Source organism: Acomys minous, assembly GCF_964271855.1.
Source record: "Acomys minous genome assembly, chromosome: 2".
NCBI classification, from domain to species: domain Eukaryota; kingdom Metazoa; phylum Chordata; class Mammalia; order Rodentia; family Muridae; genus Acomys; species Acomys minous.
Window position 1 is genome coordinate 132,390,726 of NC_140484.1, and position 18,183 is coordinate 132,408,908.

The 18,183-nt window shown below is 47.1% G+C and overlaps 1 protein-coding gene across 1 annotated transcript; it reads left to right on the top strand.

Moving 5' to 3' along the window:
* Positions 1 to 12,700: 12,700 nt before the first annotated feature.
* LIPT2 (lipoyl(octanoyl) transferase 2) lies at positions 12,701 to 14,231 on the top strand. The gene is made up of 2 exons (XM_084756543.1): positions 12,701 to 13,213; positions 13,615 to 14,231. The coding sequence occupies exons 1-2, from the start codon at positions 12,748 to 12,750 to the stop codon at positions 13,842 to 13,844; spliced, it is 696 nt and encodes a 231-aa protein (XP_084612669.1). The 5' UTR covers positions 12,701 to 12,747; the 3' UTR covers positions 13,845 to 14,231.
* The last annotated feature ends 3,952 nt before the right edge of the window (positions 14,232 to 18,183 follow it).

Consider the following 18,183-nt stretch of genomic DNA (forward strand, 5'->3'; position numbering starts at 1 on the left):
GATAATCTTCTTGTGCACCATGTAAAAGTTGTCTTCATATTATTCAAATGTTGATTTCTGTACCAGCAGAAATGTAAATTCTGGACTTTGGTATTATTATTCTAATTGCACTTGTATCATATTTTGTAAACCCTGTTCTCTATTGCCTTCTGATTGGCTTAATAGAGATCTGAACAGCCAATAGCTGAGGTAGGAGAGGAAAGGCAGGAGTTCCCGGAAGAGACAGGAACTGTGGGAAGAATTAAGAGGTGTGAGATTCAATGGCCAGATGCCAGGAGAGGTAAAGTGCCACATGGCAAACGTGGCTGGACTAAACGGGTTATCTGAAGTAGTTGGAAAGTAGCAAGTTAAGGCCTGAGCTCTCATAAATAAATATAAGTCTCTGTGTCATTATTCCGTCTGCTGACAGTCCAAATAAAATCCTGTTATAATACCTGGTTTCTGGTCAGTTCAACAGCACAGCAATTAGGCACTGCCACCTGGCCTCTGTCATTCCCCAGCTCACTTCATGTTGTTCCCTTGCCATCCGCGTACCTAGGTGTCTAAGTCTCTGTATACTTTTGGACCTGGTACAGAGGAGAGCCATGTTTTAGTAATGCTGGTCCATTCCTCGCTCACACTCTTGTGACTTGAGTAACTGCTGTAAATTTTGGAACATTTTTGTCTGGAGATACTTTGGCCTTACGAAACACACTCAGCTTAGTGTAAGTGCTTCTAGACTCTTCCTTTCTGCTCCCCCCCACCCCTTTTCATGATACATACTGATGCACCTGACAGTGTCCTTTCATTGGATGTGTGATGTCACTTTGCTTCTAAATGCTTCCTATTTGCTTATTGTCTAAATCAATAAGCCCACCTTCCAGCCTCATGTTCTGGTCCCATGGATCAAGACTCTTCAGAACCCTGCCCTACAGACCCAGCCACTTACTCCTGTTAACAAATGATGCCTAGGCCCTGTGCTTTCCTAGCTGAATGGCCCTTTTCTTCCTTTATTAGTAGCAGCTATGTTATGACATAACCCTAAACACAGGATTTGCAGCCGGGTGAACAAAGGCAGCAGATCCTGACGAAGGCATATTTTGAGGGTCTTCAGTTCTCTGCGTTGCTTTCAAGGAAGTAGGGGGACAAAGGGTTTACCCCTAACAAGGAGAGGGCAGCTATTTCTATATGCTAAGGGAATTTAGAGGAATCTAAGGGTTCAGAAAACTCCTAGGTATCCCCCTGCTCCCATCCCAGTGTCAGAGTCCTACAACCTTGGTGTCTGACCATCCTGGCTCGGCCATTAAGTCTCCCCTGTAGATTGACTGCTCTATCTGTTTCCCAGCTCAGGTCTCAGGTTTTCTCTGGCTCCCTATGGTAGGTGACGAGAACCTTTTTGTAAGTTTTCATTACTTCTTAATGGCCTGTGACTTTTCATTATTATCTTCTGAATTATGCATAAGCCTAGCAAAACTCAGCTCCATTACCACCACTCAGTTTCCATGACAGAAATGGTTACCGTTTCGCTTACATTTCTGCTACAGTTTAGATCCGGCTCCAGTGTTACATTGGAGGTGGGTATGTGCTGGAAGCCTGGCAGTGGGGGAGATGGCAGAACCCTTAAGAGGCTGCGTCTTGGGCACCGTAATATGGTCACTAAGGGGTACCGCACTCGGAAGGAATTAATGTAATTCCCAGGAATCTCTATCAATAACTTTTCTCACTGCTGAGACAAATGCCTGACAAAAGCCACACAGGGAAGGAAGGGTTTGTTTTGGCTCAGGGTCTAAAGGGTACAGTCCCTGACAGCTGGGCGGTCACGACGACGGAACATGAAGAAACTGGTCACATGGTGTCAAGAAGCAGAGGCAGATGGATGTTGGTGTCCCCTAGTGTTCTCCTTTGTATTTAGTTCGGACGTCCAGCCCATGTATCCCCTTATATTCAGCATAGGGCTTCCTTCCCCAGTTACACCTTTCTGGAAACAGCCTCATAGACACACCCAGAGGCATGTTTCCATGGTGACTTTAAACCCCATGGAGTTAGCAATCAAGATTAACCATCATGGATCCCAGTTAGTTTCTGAGAGATGGGTTATTCTAAGAGACTGACTTTTCCACACTTCCTGGCTTCCCATTTCTCCACAAGATAGCTCCTATAAAATGTGGCCCTGCCACGATGTTCCCAATATGATGGCGATAGTGATGTAGCCAAGGAGGTCATCACCAAAGCCAAACAGATGGCAACACCATTGCTGGGCCTTTAGAACTGGAAACTAAATAAACATCTTTTGTTTATAAAATGCTCAGCTTTTGATACTCTGTAGTAACAACAAAAAAGAAAATGGACTATCACAACTTTCTAAATATTAAATTCATTGCATCAGCTGGTGTATTCTCCTCCACAGCTAATCCACCCAAACCCATCACAGTGAGAGTATTAAAGACTGGGTCTAAACCTTGCAAGAGGCCTTGTCTTTGTTTCATTTGTCAACAATGATACAGTCCTCATTGTCATCCAGTTGATACTTGAGTCAGCTCAATTATACTTTATCATCCTCATCCTCATCATCAGTTTTTTGAAACAGCGTTTCTCTGTATAGCCTTGGTTGTCCTGGAACTCACTCGGTAGAGCCGGCTGGCCTCAAACTCACAGAGACCATCCTGTCTCTGCCTCCCAAGTACTGGGATTAAAGCTCATCATCATCTGGCTGTTTATTATTATTATTTTTAAAGATTTACTTATTATGTATGTATATAGTATTCTGCCTGCATGTGTGCCTGCACAACAGAAAAGGGCACCAGATCTCAGTGTAGATGGTTATGAGCCACCATCTGGTTGTTGAGAATTGAACTCAGGACCTTTGAAAGAGCAGCCAGTGCTCTTAAGCTCCGAGTCATCTCTCCAGCCCTCTGTTTATTATTTTTAAATTTTATTTTATTTTGTGCATGTCTGTATATAGTGGCTCATCTTATAATCCCAGCACTTGAAAGGCTGAGGCAAGAGGATGACTGCAAGTTCAAGGGAGGCTTGTGCTATAGAGTAAGACCCTGTCTTAACAAACAAAGAAGCCCCCCCCCCAAGAGAAAGAAATCCCAGTGGCTGAAAGCAAATCTAAGATGAGATGTCTGAGGCAGGAGAACACGGCTCATGGTAAGCAGAATTGAATGGAACTTGATCCAAAATGTATACAGACATTACAATGAACAGAAGAATACATTAAAACAATTATTGTATCATGTTTCCAAGAGAAAAAGTAGACACATTAAAAGATGCAGAAGAGACAAAAACAACAAACAAACAAAGCCCCTGCTCAATATTATCAAAGAGCAAGGCAAAGTGCTATAGGTCATTAGCCAATAAAAACAACAAAGTGAAATAATGAGACACTTAGCTATACCAAAAGTAAGGGAAGGAGACTCAACTTTCATATAAAAAAGCAGACTAGGGTATTTTTCTAGGCAAACAATATCATGTGTGTGGTAGGCTTTGTTCTCACTATGTGTTTCCCTTTTCTTGCTATAGCTCATGAGTGTGAAGTACAGAAAATGTAATCTCGGGAGCACCCAGCTGCCAGAAGCGTGTCCTTGTCACAAGCCTCATAATGTCACTGTGGCTACAGCTTTAAAATTTTAGAATACTAAAGGCTGATAGTCTTTCAACATTGATTTCAAACTTGTCCTCATCCCATTTAGCCTAGTCCGTGGTCCAGAGAGGGCAAGTGACTTGTCAAATAGACCATTAAAGAGAGGGGAAAATAGCCAGATAGAGGCCAAGTCTCTATTCAGTTCCATTCAATGTAACAAGTGCCTAAGGAGGCCCTGGGGACCCAGCCAAGCAGAAGGTGTGGGTGACTTCACTGGGTGGGAGCCCACAGCCAGGGAACACTTGATTGTTCCTTAGATAGCTGACAAGCCACCGTCACTCCCAGTGGGTGTGTCCTGGGTAAAATGAACTCTGAGTGTTGCAAAGCTGCATAAATGTTTGTATTCCAGGAGGCTATATGTCACACTAAGGACAGTCTCACCAGAGCCACCCTGCTTGCCTGTGCTCACCCAAGCCAGTCTAAGTTTTTTCTCTGTGATCTACACAGCAAGGCAAGTGGTAAATACAATCACTGACCTTATAAAAACTTAAGTAAACATTTGTGTGTGTGTGTGTGTGTGTGTGTGTCAGGCATCATTTTGGAAAGATTTTATTTCCATTTTTAACAGATTTATTTATACGTATTCAGTTCTCTACCTGCATGCCAGAGGAGAGCATCAGATCACATTACAGGCGGTTGTGAGCCACCGTGTGGCTGCTGGGAGTTAAACCCAGGACCTCTGGAGGAGCAGTCAGTACTCTTAACCTCTGAGCCATCATCTCTCCAGCCCCCTTTGAGTAGGTGTACATAGGAGGGGAAGGTTCTGCTTTGTGTACGTGAGTGCAGTGCCTGTAGGGGCCAGAAGATGGCGCCAGATACACTGGGACTGGAGTAACATGCGGTTCTCAGCTGCCCAGTGTGTTTGTGGGTGCTGGAAACGGAACTCCGCTCCACAGATACAGTGGTACATGCTCTCAGCCACCGAGCCATCACTGCAGCCCAAGAAGGCTTTATTTTGTTGAAAGAAAAATGTCTGAGTACAGACTGCGTTGGCTGAAGTATTTTGAAATTTACACAATTCATAGCCCTGTGTACAGCAAGAAGCTCCCACCATGCCTCTCTGGCCAAATTCTTGAAAAAAATCTTCCCTCTAACCACGCAGCAAAAGCTGTTTGGGTTTCACTTGGCGTAGAAGCATCGCACAGACCACATCCACTTCCTGCTGCTGTGCCAGTGAACGAGGCACTATCTGGCACCAAAATGCAAACACAAAGGTAACATCTAAGTGCCAAGGCAGGCAAGTATTTTCCCTGTGACACGTTAGCTTTCATTCGTTGGTATTATTATCCAAATGGAATAGAACATTAAAGAGGGTCCATGGATACGTTCAGGTCTCTACAGGAGTCCTTGGGAAACACTGGTCTGATTGTTTCCGAAACCCCGGGCTACCTTTACATGAAAAGCTATAAGGCAGAAGCAACTGTATATGCTGTACTGTTTCCCCATTTTCTGCCCACAAACTCCTCCTCTCCCTTTGAGTAGACTTTCCTGGAAACAAGTTGAGTGGGTCTCAACCTCCTCTGCACCCCTCTACACAACACACTCAGGCCCCAGGTCATAGGCAGGATTATTCCACTTCCTGTCTGCACCCTCCTCCCGGAGTCACCTCCTTAGTACCCTAGACCGCAAGCCCCAGGAAGGCAGGGACTGAGACTGTTCTTTTGTCAGGGGTAGGCTCAAGAAGGAATCTGAAGGAAGGAGTGAATCAATGAGTGAGCTAGGTGTCCCTCCAGATTCTCTTGGTTCTAGAATATTCGACTCCACCATCCACTTTAGCCTTTTCTTTCCTCTCTCCAACTCCCAGGTTGGTCTCTGCAAAGGCTTGGGAAAAAAAAGCGCCTCAAGGACTCGGCTTGCTCTGCACAGCAATAAAAGCTCCCACCCCACCCCCCACCCCAAGGGCATGGATGCACCCTCGCATTGCTCTTGAGCCAGCGGAGGTGCAGACAAGGAAAACCACCTGTCTCAGGGCCAGAAGCCGTGTTGACAGCCACTTCTGTTTCTTCCAGGACATTGTCTGTTTGTTACTTGCTCCTGTAGATGGTTTTTTGGTCAGGGCTGCCTCAGGGAAAAGCAGTGTTGTTCCCTGTGACCTCACCTCCCGGTGGTGGCACTGTTTTGAGAACAAACTGGATTCTCACGGTTCTCCCAATGGTGGCGGGGTGCCCACATCAAGCAAGGCATTTTTCATACTGAAAAAGAAACAAAGATAGCGTCAGCCCTCATCTGTAATTTCCCCAGAGCGGCTGGAATCTAAAAATCTCTTTGTTTCCCTTCTTAGCTTATAAAGCTACCTTTTGTCTTTGGAAAAGTAGAGCAGAAAGGTGGAGTTAGGGGCAACAGAAAAATAAAATAAAATAAAAAACACCCCCAGACCCTTCCTTATTTATGTATATATTTATTTTCTAGACAGATTTATTTTTGCAAAATGGACATCCTGAAACCCCCACCCACCCAACCTCCTTAATATAGGTACCTCCTGCATCCCAGACACCACTGTCATCGTCATCCCTGACCCCAGACATCGGACATCCTTCTTCCTTCCAGACCCGGAGGCAGCTGGCCTCCTCATGCCTGACCTTCCCACTGAGCCATCCTGCCTTTGACCTCACAACCACCAGACCCTTGCTCAACATTTAATAACTTCCGCTCTCACCTTGCCTACGGCCAGCTCCCTCACACACACACCCCCATCACCCCCACATCCTCCCCGCCTTGACCATGGCCCTGGAACCCAGTTGGGGAGAAATCTCAAGGGAAGAAGAGGCGAATGCAGCTGCACAGATGGGTGTTGCTTGTGGAACCACACCATAACAGACTGTGGGCTGCATGATAATATTTGTTCACTGTAGTAAATTTTGCGGAAAAATAAAAACACAGGTAGTAAGTTATACTTTTTGTTTCACCGTTTAAGTCACTGCCGCTTTTGTCTTAGTTAGGGTTTCTAGTGCTGTGATAACACACCATGACCGAAGGCGCCTTGGGGAGTTAGGATTGAATGGTTTTAAAACAGACAGAGGCGTGACTTCACGTGACCAATGACCTGAGGGTAGAGCCCAATGACCTTTAAGTCGCCTTTGGGGCTTCCTACGGTCTGGTCTCATTTCACAACAGCACTGTCCACCTTTTTTTATTTCTTCAGCCAATGCCCTCAGCTCCTCACACAGGCCCCTCTCTCTGCCTGGGGTTTGGGCACTGTCTCACATGCTCTCCCTTGCTTAGTGATTTTTCCCCCCTTTTCTGATTGCCAACAGAGCGATGAACACCCTGACTTAGCCAGAGCCAGGGCCTTTCACAGTCATTATTCTGTGAGCATCTACTTCACTGATTGCGAGCATTTTGATGCCAGATAGTGCCTCGCTCACTGGCACAGCAGCAGGAAGTGGATGTGGTCTGTGCGATGCTTCTATGCCAAGTGAAACCCAAACAGCTGTTGCTGCGTGGTTAGAGGGAAGATTTTTCAGGAATTTGGCCAGAGAGGCATGGTGGGAGCTTCTTCCTGTACACAGGGCTATGAGTTGTGTAAAGTTCAAAATACTGAGACAGCCAATGCGAGTCTGTACTCAGAAAATTTCCTTTCAAGAAAACAAAGCCTTCGTAGGCTGGGGTGATGGCTCGGTGGCTAAGAGCATATTTGTATATAGCCATGGGGTTTTGGTTTTTTGGTCTTTTTGAGACAGGGGTTTTCAATGTTATCTTGGCTGTCCTGGACTTACTTTGTAGACCAGGCTGGCCTCAGATTCACAGCGATGCGCTGCCTCTGCCTCCCGAGTGCTGGGATTAAAGGCGTGCGCCACCACGCCCGGCTTAGCCATAGGGTTTTTGAAAGTCTCTGGCTTTACTGAAGTGAAGGAAGCAGGTGAGAAGCTGCGGAGGGAGGGAGTTGCTGTCGATGCTGGGCTGTTAAAAGCCAGCGGTGGAAAAAAGAAAAATCAGGTGGTTACACGCAGGCGCTGGTCTTACGGAGGACCTGAGTTCGATTCCTAGCACCCAACTCAGGCGGCTCACAACCATCTGCAACTTCAGCTCCAGGACGGTCTAACTTCTAGTGCTTCTGGGGCATTGTTTCTCAATCTGCGGGTCACGATCCCTTTGGGGGTCAAATGACCCTTTCACAGGGGCCCCCTGAAGCCATTGGAAAACACAGATATTTACAGTATGATTCATAACAGTGGGAAAATTACAATTATGAAGTAGCAAGGAAAATACTTTTACGGTTGGGGGTCACAACAACACGAGGAACTGTATTTTTGTTTTTGTTTTGTTTTTATGGTTTTTTTTTTTTTGAGACAGGGTTTCTCTGTGTAGCCTTGGCTGTCCTAGACTTACTTTGTAGACCAGGCTGGCCTCGAACTCACAGTGATCCACCTGCCTCTGCCTCCCGAGTGCTGGGATTAAAGGCGTGCGCCACCACGCCCAGCTTATAAGAAACTGTATTAAAGGGTCCCAGCGTTAGGAAGGTTGCGAAGCGCTGGTCTAGGGTTATCTGTACTCAGGTGCACGCACCTACACACGGGGACATCCACGCACACGTAATGAAGTATAATAAAACAAATTTTAAAAAATAATGTAATGAGGGCTAGACAGGTGGCTCACCAGTTAAAGCGCCCTTGCAGAGAATTGGGGTTCCGTTCCCGACACCCATATGATAGCTTATAACCAGCTGTAACCCCAGTTTCAGAGCATCCAACACCCTTTTGGACCTCTGCATGCATGCATTGGTATGCATATGTACACTCAGGCAAAAACATTCACACACTTAATATAAATGGAATCTAAATTATTTTTTCTCAGTAAAGCAAGTTTAATAAAAAAAAAACTTGAAGGCTGACATAGGGAGGGAGAAGGCAAGAAGTGATCATCTGGGTCCCCTTCCTGCACCTCAAACAGCCATGGACTTAAAATGTTAGACATTTAAGGAACACTATCTGTCTGGCACCCCCCTACAAGCCACAGACAGATAAATAATTTACTTCTAAAAGTAAATAAATAAATTAAAAAATTTTACTTCTAAAAATACAAAGTAAAAAAAAAGGTTTACAGGTGTCTTCCTGTAAACTTATCAAAATTAATTGGGGCCACTAGAATATATGACATTAAAATCATATCAGGAAAACCAGACCCAAGAATGTATCAAACACACTAAATTGAGGAAGGTGTTCAATACCTTTGCCTGGACCCCACAAAGAGGAAGGCATCTAACATTGTGATGATGACCTGTCCTCTGGCCATGATGTATACATCAAAAGACTACAGGCAGAGAGCTCCCAACTGTCCTGGGAACCTCACCTTGAGTTACACTTCACTGACTGTTTGCCAATCCATCTGTGTCTGCCCATTCATCTGCTTAACCTGGTCCTTCATGTCACCTCTATGACCTCCGCAGTCTCACACCCTACCTGACCCCGGGTTTGTCTTGACCTGGCTGCCAGTGACTAGCATCTTCAGCTGGGTTTGTGGGTGTCTTACCAAACCACCTTCAGTGACTCTCTTTGTATCTGAGCTCTTCGGAACCTCCTGAAACCCACTATGGCTGCTTTAATCCTTGGTAACCATTCAGTAACTGCATGTATACGCCCTCACACATATATTCACTGTGTGATATGTAATGTGTGATCTGAGAGCTAAGCCTAGTAGTTAAGATGGAAATAAAAGAACCCATGCTTGCCTTGGCCAGCTATCAAGGGAAATTGGGAATACAAATAGCAGCTGGCAAAACCAATGTAGCTTGTGAACTTACTGTTATTAAATAAATTCTGACGTGTGGAAAGACATAAACATGTCTATCTATAGTTCCGACATAGTATTCTCATGACAGACAGTAAATGCATTGATAATTTTAAAATTTCTAGAGTGACCAATACATGACAAATACAATTTAAGTGCTAGCTATTACTCTATGCTCTAGGGCCATGGGGCTGCCAAGGGGCAGGTAATGCCTCCAGCTCCGGATAACCTAGGTAGTCAACAACAGTTCAGACAAAGAGTCTGAAATGGGAGGGAGGCATGGTGGAGGAGGCCAACTCTGAGCTGGGCCTGGCGGGTGTGGATTCCACTTGGCATGCTGTGAGTAAATACTTTTTACAGTGATAATAGCCATAAGTTCTGAAAATATAGGATCATTTAGGGACTTGGAGGCTGCCATGGCCCCTGGTGAAGGGCCTCAGTTCAATGACATGCACAGTAAACTACTTAAGTGGTTGTCCTTTCATTCTGCAAATGTTTACTAAGGCCCCATAGGAGCCAGACGTTAGGGGAGATGAGGACCCAGGAATCAAACTTCACTATGGCTTGCTTTACCTGCTCCGGAGAAGCAGAATACATGGTGAGAGACAGAAGATGAACCCAGATCCCTGGCTTTCCTGTTTACTCCACCAGGGCCAGTATTAGGCAGGAGCACTGAGTCCATCTTCTACAGAAACCAAATCATTGCAGTTAATTTTTCCACCTCCCACAAAATTATTAATAGGATTTAGGTGCTCCGGAACAGGCCTTATGCAATCCCATTTCCCATTTTTTCTTTTCCGAGCCCCTGAGGCTATCTAAATATTGCCTTTATTTTTTTTAAACGGCATCCCGCCATTGATGACTCACAATAACTTTCGTCATCTGCTCTGAGACCTACTGTTATATATGTTTGCCTGTGCCAGTCTTGTTAATTCTTGGCATCAAGCCTCATTCTGGTCTTTATCCTGTCCTTCCTCTTCCTACTTCCTGCTCCACCCACACCCAGTGTTACTGGAACTATTAAGAGTCTCAGTCTATCCCAGAAATTGGGAGGTCGAGGCAGGAGGATCTCTGTGAGTTCAAGGCACGCCTAGTCTACATCATGAGTTCCAGGACAGCCAGAGCAAATAGTGAGACCTTGTCTCAAAGAAACAAACAAAACCTCCAAACACAAAACAACAAAAGATTCAAAGTCTGAGACCTGACAGCTCTAAAAAGCTAGGCTTGGCCACCCCCGTCCTTAATAGGACAATTAAACAAACAAGTGAAAGTGAAAAGCAGGGAAGAGATTTAATGTTGAAACATGGGTAACAGAGAAGCCAAATGACCTCTCTCTACTGCCCTACCCTACCCCCCACCCTCCCTAGCCTATTCCCCCCATTCCCCCAGAGTTCACCTCTCAGGTTCTGAAATGAGGTTTCCTTTTAAACTGGGGTGAGTCCTGGGCAAGGTATGGCCCCACCCACCACTGGCCCATCACTGTTGAGGCTCTAATCTCTCCTGCAAGGTGGGCTGACAAAAGTCAGACCGCGAAACCTCTTGCAGGGAGACAAACTCTCCCATCAGCCTTTTCCTTCTCCCAGCATGAGATCCCTTGAGAAATATGATTTCTTGGGATCCACTCAGTAGTCTGACAGGCAAAGGGAGGGCATAAGTGTCTGTTTGGTGTATTTTCATTCCTGCCTGGATAGGTGCGCCAGGACTATTTCCAACTGCATGAGGATTCATAGTTACGCTTTCGGGACTCCACCCTTAGCCCCACACATGGCATACTGACTTGTGAGGAGGGGGCTGCTTTTTTTTTTTTTTTTTTTGTCTAGAAAGGCAGCCACGCAGAGGGAGATTGCTTTCACTCTATCTGTTGTCTCATCATTCACAGAGATCTTGTAGCCATCTGGATGCGACAAGCTTTCCAAGAGCCCAGGAAAAACAACAACAACAACAACAACAACCAAACAGTTAACAACAACCCTCTCACCCATTCTGAGCGGCATATTATTTAGCTCAGTGTCACAGCAGATACTGCAGTCTAGATCCTTTCTTGATGTTACCAGGGAAACGGGAGTTTCTTCTTTTGGACTCGTGGGCTCCTTAATAAAACAATTTAAAGACAAATGGAGTCAATTGTATTAGAACTTGGGAGAAAAACAATCAGACAAGCACTTAGAAAATCTGGCCATTGCCAAAGGGGGCGGGGAGGAAAGGGAGAAAGCCAAGCTATGAAGGCGGAGGTGGGCAAGCAGCTGCATGGCAGAGGTGGGGGGCTTCAAAGAACGGGGGAAAGCCCACAGTGCCAGGGAAGCAGGCTTAGGCTTTAGGCCAATATCTGAAAAGCAAATAAAGAAAAGGGGGAAATGCTTAGTGGATAGTGCAGATCTGCGTTTTTATGTCCTAGGTCAGAGGACTGCCCAAGAGACATATGATGTGTTTAAAAACAGAGACTGGTTATGAGGGAGAAGAAGGAGGAGGATGAGGAGGAAGGGGAGGAGGAGGAGGGAAGGAGGAGGACGAGGAGGAGGACGAGGAGGAGGACGAGGAACAATAACAACAACAATGACAACAGCTAAGAAGAGGTGTCTTCCCAAGGGACAGCCCATTTTCCTGATCCATCAATGCAGGATATGCACTTCTGCCTATTTTTAAAAATGTATTTACCTTTATTTTATGTGCATTGGTGTTTTGTTTTGCTGGCTGCCTGTATGTCTGTGTAACAGCGTTACACATAGAGTTACAGATAGTTGTGAGCTGCCATGTGGGTGCTGAGATTTGAACCCAGGTCCTCTAGAAGAGCAATGCCCTTAACCTCTGAGCCGTCTCTCCAGCTCATGTGTCCGTTTGTTTTAATCTGGAATAATCCTAATGGATCAGGCCATGGTTAGAGCATTCCTGGGGAACAGCTGAGGAAGGAATCTAAAGCAACTATTTACCTGCTCGACTACAGCATCTGTGCAATTCTGCTTCTATCACATCTTATTTATCTTGAAATACCTGCTACATCCCACACCAGCACACAATAAACCTCTTTGCACACTACTCTCCCTTTCAGTTTTCGAGGAACTCAACGTATTACCAAATTCTGTTTTTCTTTCCATCAACTATAAAACTTTAGTACTAGCTCGTCAGCGGTGAACACCTAAGCTGGCCGGATCTTCGTTTTTCATACACTGTGTAGTACAGTGTCACGCTCCTCGGACTGGGCCTGCAGAACACAGCGCATAGTAAATATTGATTATTGGAAGGAATGGGTGGATAAAACCAATCCCGCTAGATTCCAGGTCACACGAGTAGGTAGGAGCAGAAGCTCCACCGAGGAGCTTCAGCTCAGGGGCGTGGCCCAGAGTCCCCGCCCCGAGATCCGACAGAGGGCGGTGCTCACGCAAGCTGCACCTCGCGCGATGCCGCTGCCCGCGGTCCGCCTGGTGTGGCTCGGGCGGGTGCACTACTCAGAGCTGCTGTCGCTGCAGGAGCATTGGCTGCGGCGGCTACAGGCCGACCCTCGCCCCGGGACCCTGTCGGGGATCGAGGCGGGTGCGCTTTTGGTTTGCGAGCCAGCGGGGCCGGTGTACACGGGCGGGCTACGCGGTGGCCTGACGCCCGAGGAGACTACACGGCTGAGGGCCTTGGGCGCCGAGGTGCGTGCCACAGGCCGCGGCGGCCTGGCCACTTTCCACGGCCCGGGCCAGCTGCTCTGCCACCCTGTGCTTGACCTGCGGCGCCTAGGCCTGCGCCTGCGCACCCACGTGGCGGCGCTGGAGGCGTGCGCTGTGCGCCTGTGCGAGCTCTGGGGACTGCGGGACGCCCGCGCGCGGCCGCCTCCCTACACCGGCGTCTGGCTAGGCGAGCGCAAGATCTGCGCGATCGGTGAGCAAACCCCAGGTGGAACCCGGGCAGTGCCAACCCCGGGGAGCTCTGGCCTGGGAATGCTGTTAACCTGCCTCGTGGGTATTTAATAATCCCAGGCAGAAGGAAGAGTCCTCTAGTTCGGCACTCATGGCGTGAATTGCCAGGTTACTTCCTGTGACTCAGGACAGGAGGCTAGGATGCCAAATTTCAAACTTCCAAAGCAACGAAATCCCCGAGAAACCACAGCCCCCATCCCCACCCATGTAGACTTAGCCGATGGGGTGAGGGTAGGAGTGGGGGGAAAAACCAGTCTGTGTACCACCCTGCTCAGGACCACTTACTTTTCAGCACTAGAGGGATATAGAGGCCCTAAGGGAGGGAAATATAGCTGTTCTAAGACATTTCGGCTTGTCTTGCAGGAGTGCGCTGTGGAAGACACATCACATCCCACGGCCTGGCTCTGAACTGTTCTACAGACCTCTCTTGGTTTGAGCACATAGTGCCCTGTGGACTGGTTGGGACAGGAGTCACTTCCCTGAGTGAGGCACTTGAGAGACTCGTCACTGTGGATGAAGTAATGCCATCTTTCCTTGTGGCCTTTAAGGAGACTTTCAAGTGCACCTTAATCTCTGAGGACAGCCCTAGCTGAAGGGCACTTATTCACCTCAGCCCAGGGCAGTGGTCCTGCGATAGAAAGTCCCCAGAACTGGATTCTCGGTGTACTCTGATGAACTGACCGTGAACGAGGAGAGCTCAGGACTTGGCTTGAGCTACTCCTTGCTGTATCTCCCCGCCTACCTCAGGGATCGAGATGAAAACACTGTGAAGAGTCAGATGCTACGGAAAGCATCCATGAACAACTGTTTCTTGGCTTGGAGGCACGCCAGTGTTATAAACTGCCATTTCTTAGTTGCTTGGTACTTTGTCAGTGCTGTATGTAACAGCGGTTTGGTCTGTAGGCCTTTTGAGTTCTGTGGGAACCAAGTTTCTGTGTGGCCCAGATGAAAGTGATATGATAAAGCTATTTGATTCTCAAGCGACCTGGGTTTTCAATAAAGAGGAAAGCCTCTTTAAAAAAACAAACAAACAAAACAGCCAGGCATGGTGTCGCAAGCCTTTAATCCCAGCACTCGGGAGGCAGAGGCAGGCGGATTGCTGTGAGTTCAAGGCCAGCCTGGTCTACAAAGTGAGTCCAGGATGGCCAAGGCTACACAGAGAAACCCTGTCTCGAAAAACAAACAAACAAACAAACAAACAAACAAAAACAGTGCACGCCTTTAATCCCAGCACTCGGGAGGCAGAGGCAGGTGGATCACTGTGAGTTTGAGGCCAGCCTGGTCTACAAAGCGAGTCCAGGACAGCCAAGGCTACACAGAGAAACCCTGTCTCAAAAACAAACAAAACAAACAAAAAATGATATTTTTGCCTTTCTGGGTTGAGTCCCTCAAGTTTGGTCATTTACCTGGTTTTGCTTGGGGTCCACAGAGATGGCCTGTAAGCTGCAGAAAGGACAAGGATAGTTCCTCCTTACACGCTAACGCTATGGCGGAAAGACTTCCCTACATGGGATCCCTGGGTTTGTAAGAATGTCAGCTCTCACTCTGAAACAGAACCTTTGTGACTCGAGACAACCATGGGACACTGACCTTGGGTTCTGTGGACCAGGAGTTTGGAAAGAGTATACCCAGGTTGTTTGGAGTCTTACCAGAGCTTGTGTTAAAGGCGTTGGCCTTCGTGAGAAGGCTCAACTGTTGCTGGAGGTCAGCTCCCCAGACAGCTGCCTCCATTGTGCTCGCTGGGTTGCTTCCAGTTGTTGATGAGCCAGCCCCTCAGTCGCTTACCACGCGGACTCCTCTGTAGGGCAGCCGCGATGCTTGAAGGAGGCAGTTAGGAGTTCCCATGTCTTTTTTTGAGCTAGCTCCGGAGGTCACAGGGTCCTTTCTGTGGTCTCACAAATGATCTTTATTTAGAGTGGAAGGAACATCCCCTTAGCTGCAAAGATGAAGCATCTCAGGAGCCATCTTGGACTGTTCCTTCCCCTCCCCCCCCCCCACTCCCGCCCCCATAACTTGGGAGAAGTAGAACTTTTACCGAAACCCTGGTGCCACACTGGGCGATATGGAAGTGACTTCTCTGTAGGCTTCAGTGCTGTTCACTACAAGTGCGGTAGGAACTGCACTGTAGTCGGACACTTGCTAGGAGCCTCATTAAAAAGGCTTTTCAAATTTAAAAGATAGTTTTAATACATTTGCCTCAATTCATTAAAAAAATCTTCACGAAACAATATACCATTAATATTTTATATAGTTATACTGTCTTCAAAATTTTGGTGCGTGTTTTGTACTTTCCAGCAGCCTCATTTTACTAACACGCCGCCCCGCCCCCTTTATTTTTTTATTTTTGAGACAGGCGCTCATGTAGTTCAAGCTGGTCTACCTCCTGAGTGTGGAGATTATAAGTATGCGCATGAAATCATTTGTTCACTTGATTTTTGACCATGTTCTCATGTAGCCCAGGCTAGCCTAGAACTTGCCATGTAGCCAAGGATGACCTTGGGCTCCTCCTGATCCTCTCTGAGAGCCTGCACTGTTCTGGGTCATAGAGGACAGCTGCATGGTGACTGACTGAGCTGACATTCCCCGGCCACACTTTTACAGTATGAAGGCACCTGTGTACCTAGGCATGAGAGAGTCACATGGCTTAATGACAGCTAAAGCACTGAGACTAATACGGGCCCAGACCCAGTGCTCAGTAACTGCTCTCACTTTGACTGCTGCATTCTGTTCTCTGTTGGATTTCTTTCCTTTTTGTTTTTTTCCAAGACAGGGTTTCTCTGCGTAGCTCTAACTGTTCTGGAACTCAATTTGTAGACCAGGCTGGCCTCGAACTAGAGATCCACCTGCCTCTGCCTCCCTGAGTACTGGGGTTAAATGTGTGCACCACTACGGCCTGGCCTCTATTGATTTTTTAAAAGAAACTATCCCCTGGTCATGTAGCTCCCGCTCGTGGGTGGCAGTGGGGCCCTTATAAATAGAGCCCTGACTGTCTTGTTTCCTTTACATCTCTGGCAAGAACTGCTGGACCTGGCGTCATAAATAGCGAGTGGGATTGAACTGCTTAAAAACTCCCATCGTGGCCTGGGAGATGGCTCTGTGCCTGTTGTAGAAATGTGAGGACCTGAGTTCGAATCCCAGAGCACACATAAAAACTGGCACAGTAGCTGTTACAGGATAGTTTTATGTTCACTTGACACAAGTTAGACAACGTCGGAGGAAGGTGTCACAATTGAGAAAATGTCTAAGATTGGGCTTGAGCGATGCCTCTAGGGTATTTTCTTTCTTTCTTTTTTTTTTTTTAAAGATTCATTTATTATTATGTATACAGTGTTGTCTGTGTGTACACCTGCAGGCCAGAAGAGAGCATCAGGTTACATTATAGATGGTTGTGAGCCACCATGTGGTTGCTGGGAATTGAACTCAGGACCTTCGGAAGAGCAGGCAGTGCTCTTAACCACTAAGCTATCTCTCCAGCCCTCTAGGGTATTTTCTTAATTAGTGATTAATGGGGGAGGGCCCAGCCCACTGTAGGTGGTGCCATCCCTGGGCTGGTGGTCCTGGGTTCTATCAGAAAGCAGGCTGAGCAAGCCATGGGGAGCAAGCCAGTAAGCAGAACTCCTCATAGCATCCCTAATGGCCTCTGCATCAGCTCCTGCCTTCAGGTTCCTGCCCTATCTGAGTTCTGTCCTGACTTCCTTCAGTGATGAACAGTGATATGGAAGTATACGTCAAGTTAACCCTCCCCTCCCCCCGACTTGTTTTGGGTCATGGTGTTTCATTGCATCAATAGAAACCCTACATAAGACAGAAGTACATACTTGTAAACCCAGTGCTCCTGGGGTAATATGGAAATCAGAGATAGGAGACACCAGAAACCTGCAGGGCCAGCTGACCTGGCGGATGAGGTGGTGACAACAAAAGATAGAGAAGATGGACGATGTTGTTCTCTGACCTCCACACACGTACCATGGCACGGGAATGCCTAGACTCTCACACTCAGAGGCAAGCTTACACAGACAGTCTCCCATGCTCTGCCGCTGTGCACCGGCTCCAGCTCTTACACGGCCCTTTAGGGTACATGTCAGTAGCGAAGCACTGTGACTTTGGTGTGGACAGACCTACACAGAGCACAACAAAATGTTAACTCCTTGTTCCGGACTTGAGTGTCACAAACCAGCGTTCGTGTGTTATTGCCGACCTGCAGGTATGGTTTCTTTGGGTCATGGGATTTGTGCATGTTGTAGGTATGTAAATGTACTGATTGCAAGCATTAAGAAATGAACCTTCTGGGCATGGAGAGATGCCCCAGCAATTAAGAGCACTGACTGCTCTTCCAAAGGACCTGGGTCCAATTCCCAGCACCCACATGGCAGCTCTCAGCTGTCTGTAACTCTGAGATCTGACAGCCTCACACAGACATACATGCAGGCAAAATACCAGTGCACATAAAATTTGTAAAAATTTAAAGATTAAAAAAAGAAGAAGAAGAAGCAGGCCTTCTGATTGATAATTGGAAGCTGAGAGGTAGGCACGGCTTAAATTACATTCTCCTTACCTTCAGGATTACCCCTCCTCTCTCAACCAGCCCGTCTGCTGACATTGGCTTCCTCTTTACTCATAGAGGCAGCTGAGTTGGTGAAGTCTAGTCTAGATAACCCGGCGTTCTGAAATGCAGCAGGATGTAAACCCCAAGATCATGGCGCCAGTTCTGTGCTGCAGCCATGGAGAGGCTTTTTAAAAAAAAGATGTATTTATTTTATTTATTGTATACATGTGCTTTATCTGCCAAAGAGGGCATCAGATTGCATTACAGATGGTTGTGAGCCACCATGTGGTTGCTGGGAATTGAACTTAGGACTTCTGGAAGGGCAGGCAGTGCTCTTAACCACGAAGCCATCTCTCCAGCCCCATGGAGAGGCTTTTAAAGAAGAG

Excerpts from the sequence above, each read along its gene's own strand:
- LIPT2 (XM_084756543.1), top strand. The coding sequence starts at position 12,748 with ATGCCGCTGCCCGCGGTCCGCCTGGTGTGGCTCGGGCGGGTGCACTAC. Across the intron at positions 13,214-13,614 it reads GCGCAAGATCTGCGCGATCG|GAGTGCGCTGTGGAAGACAC; the intron begins GTGAGCAAACCC and ends CTTGTCTTGCAG.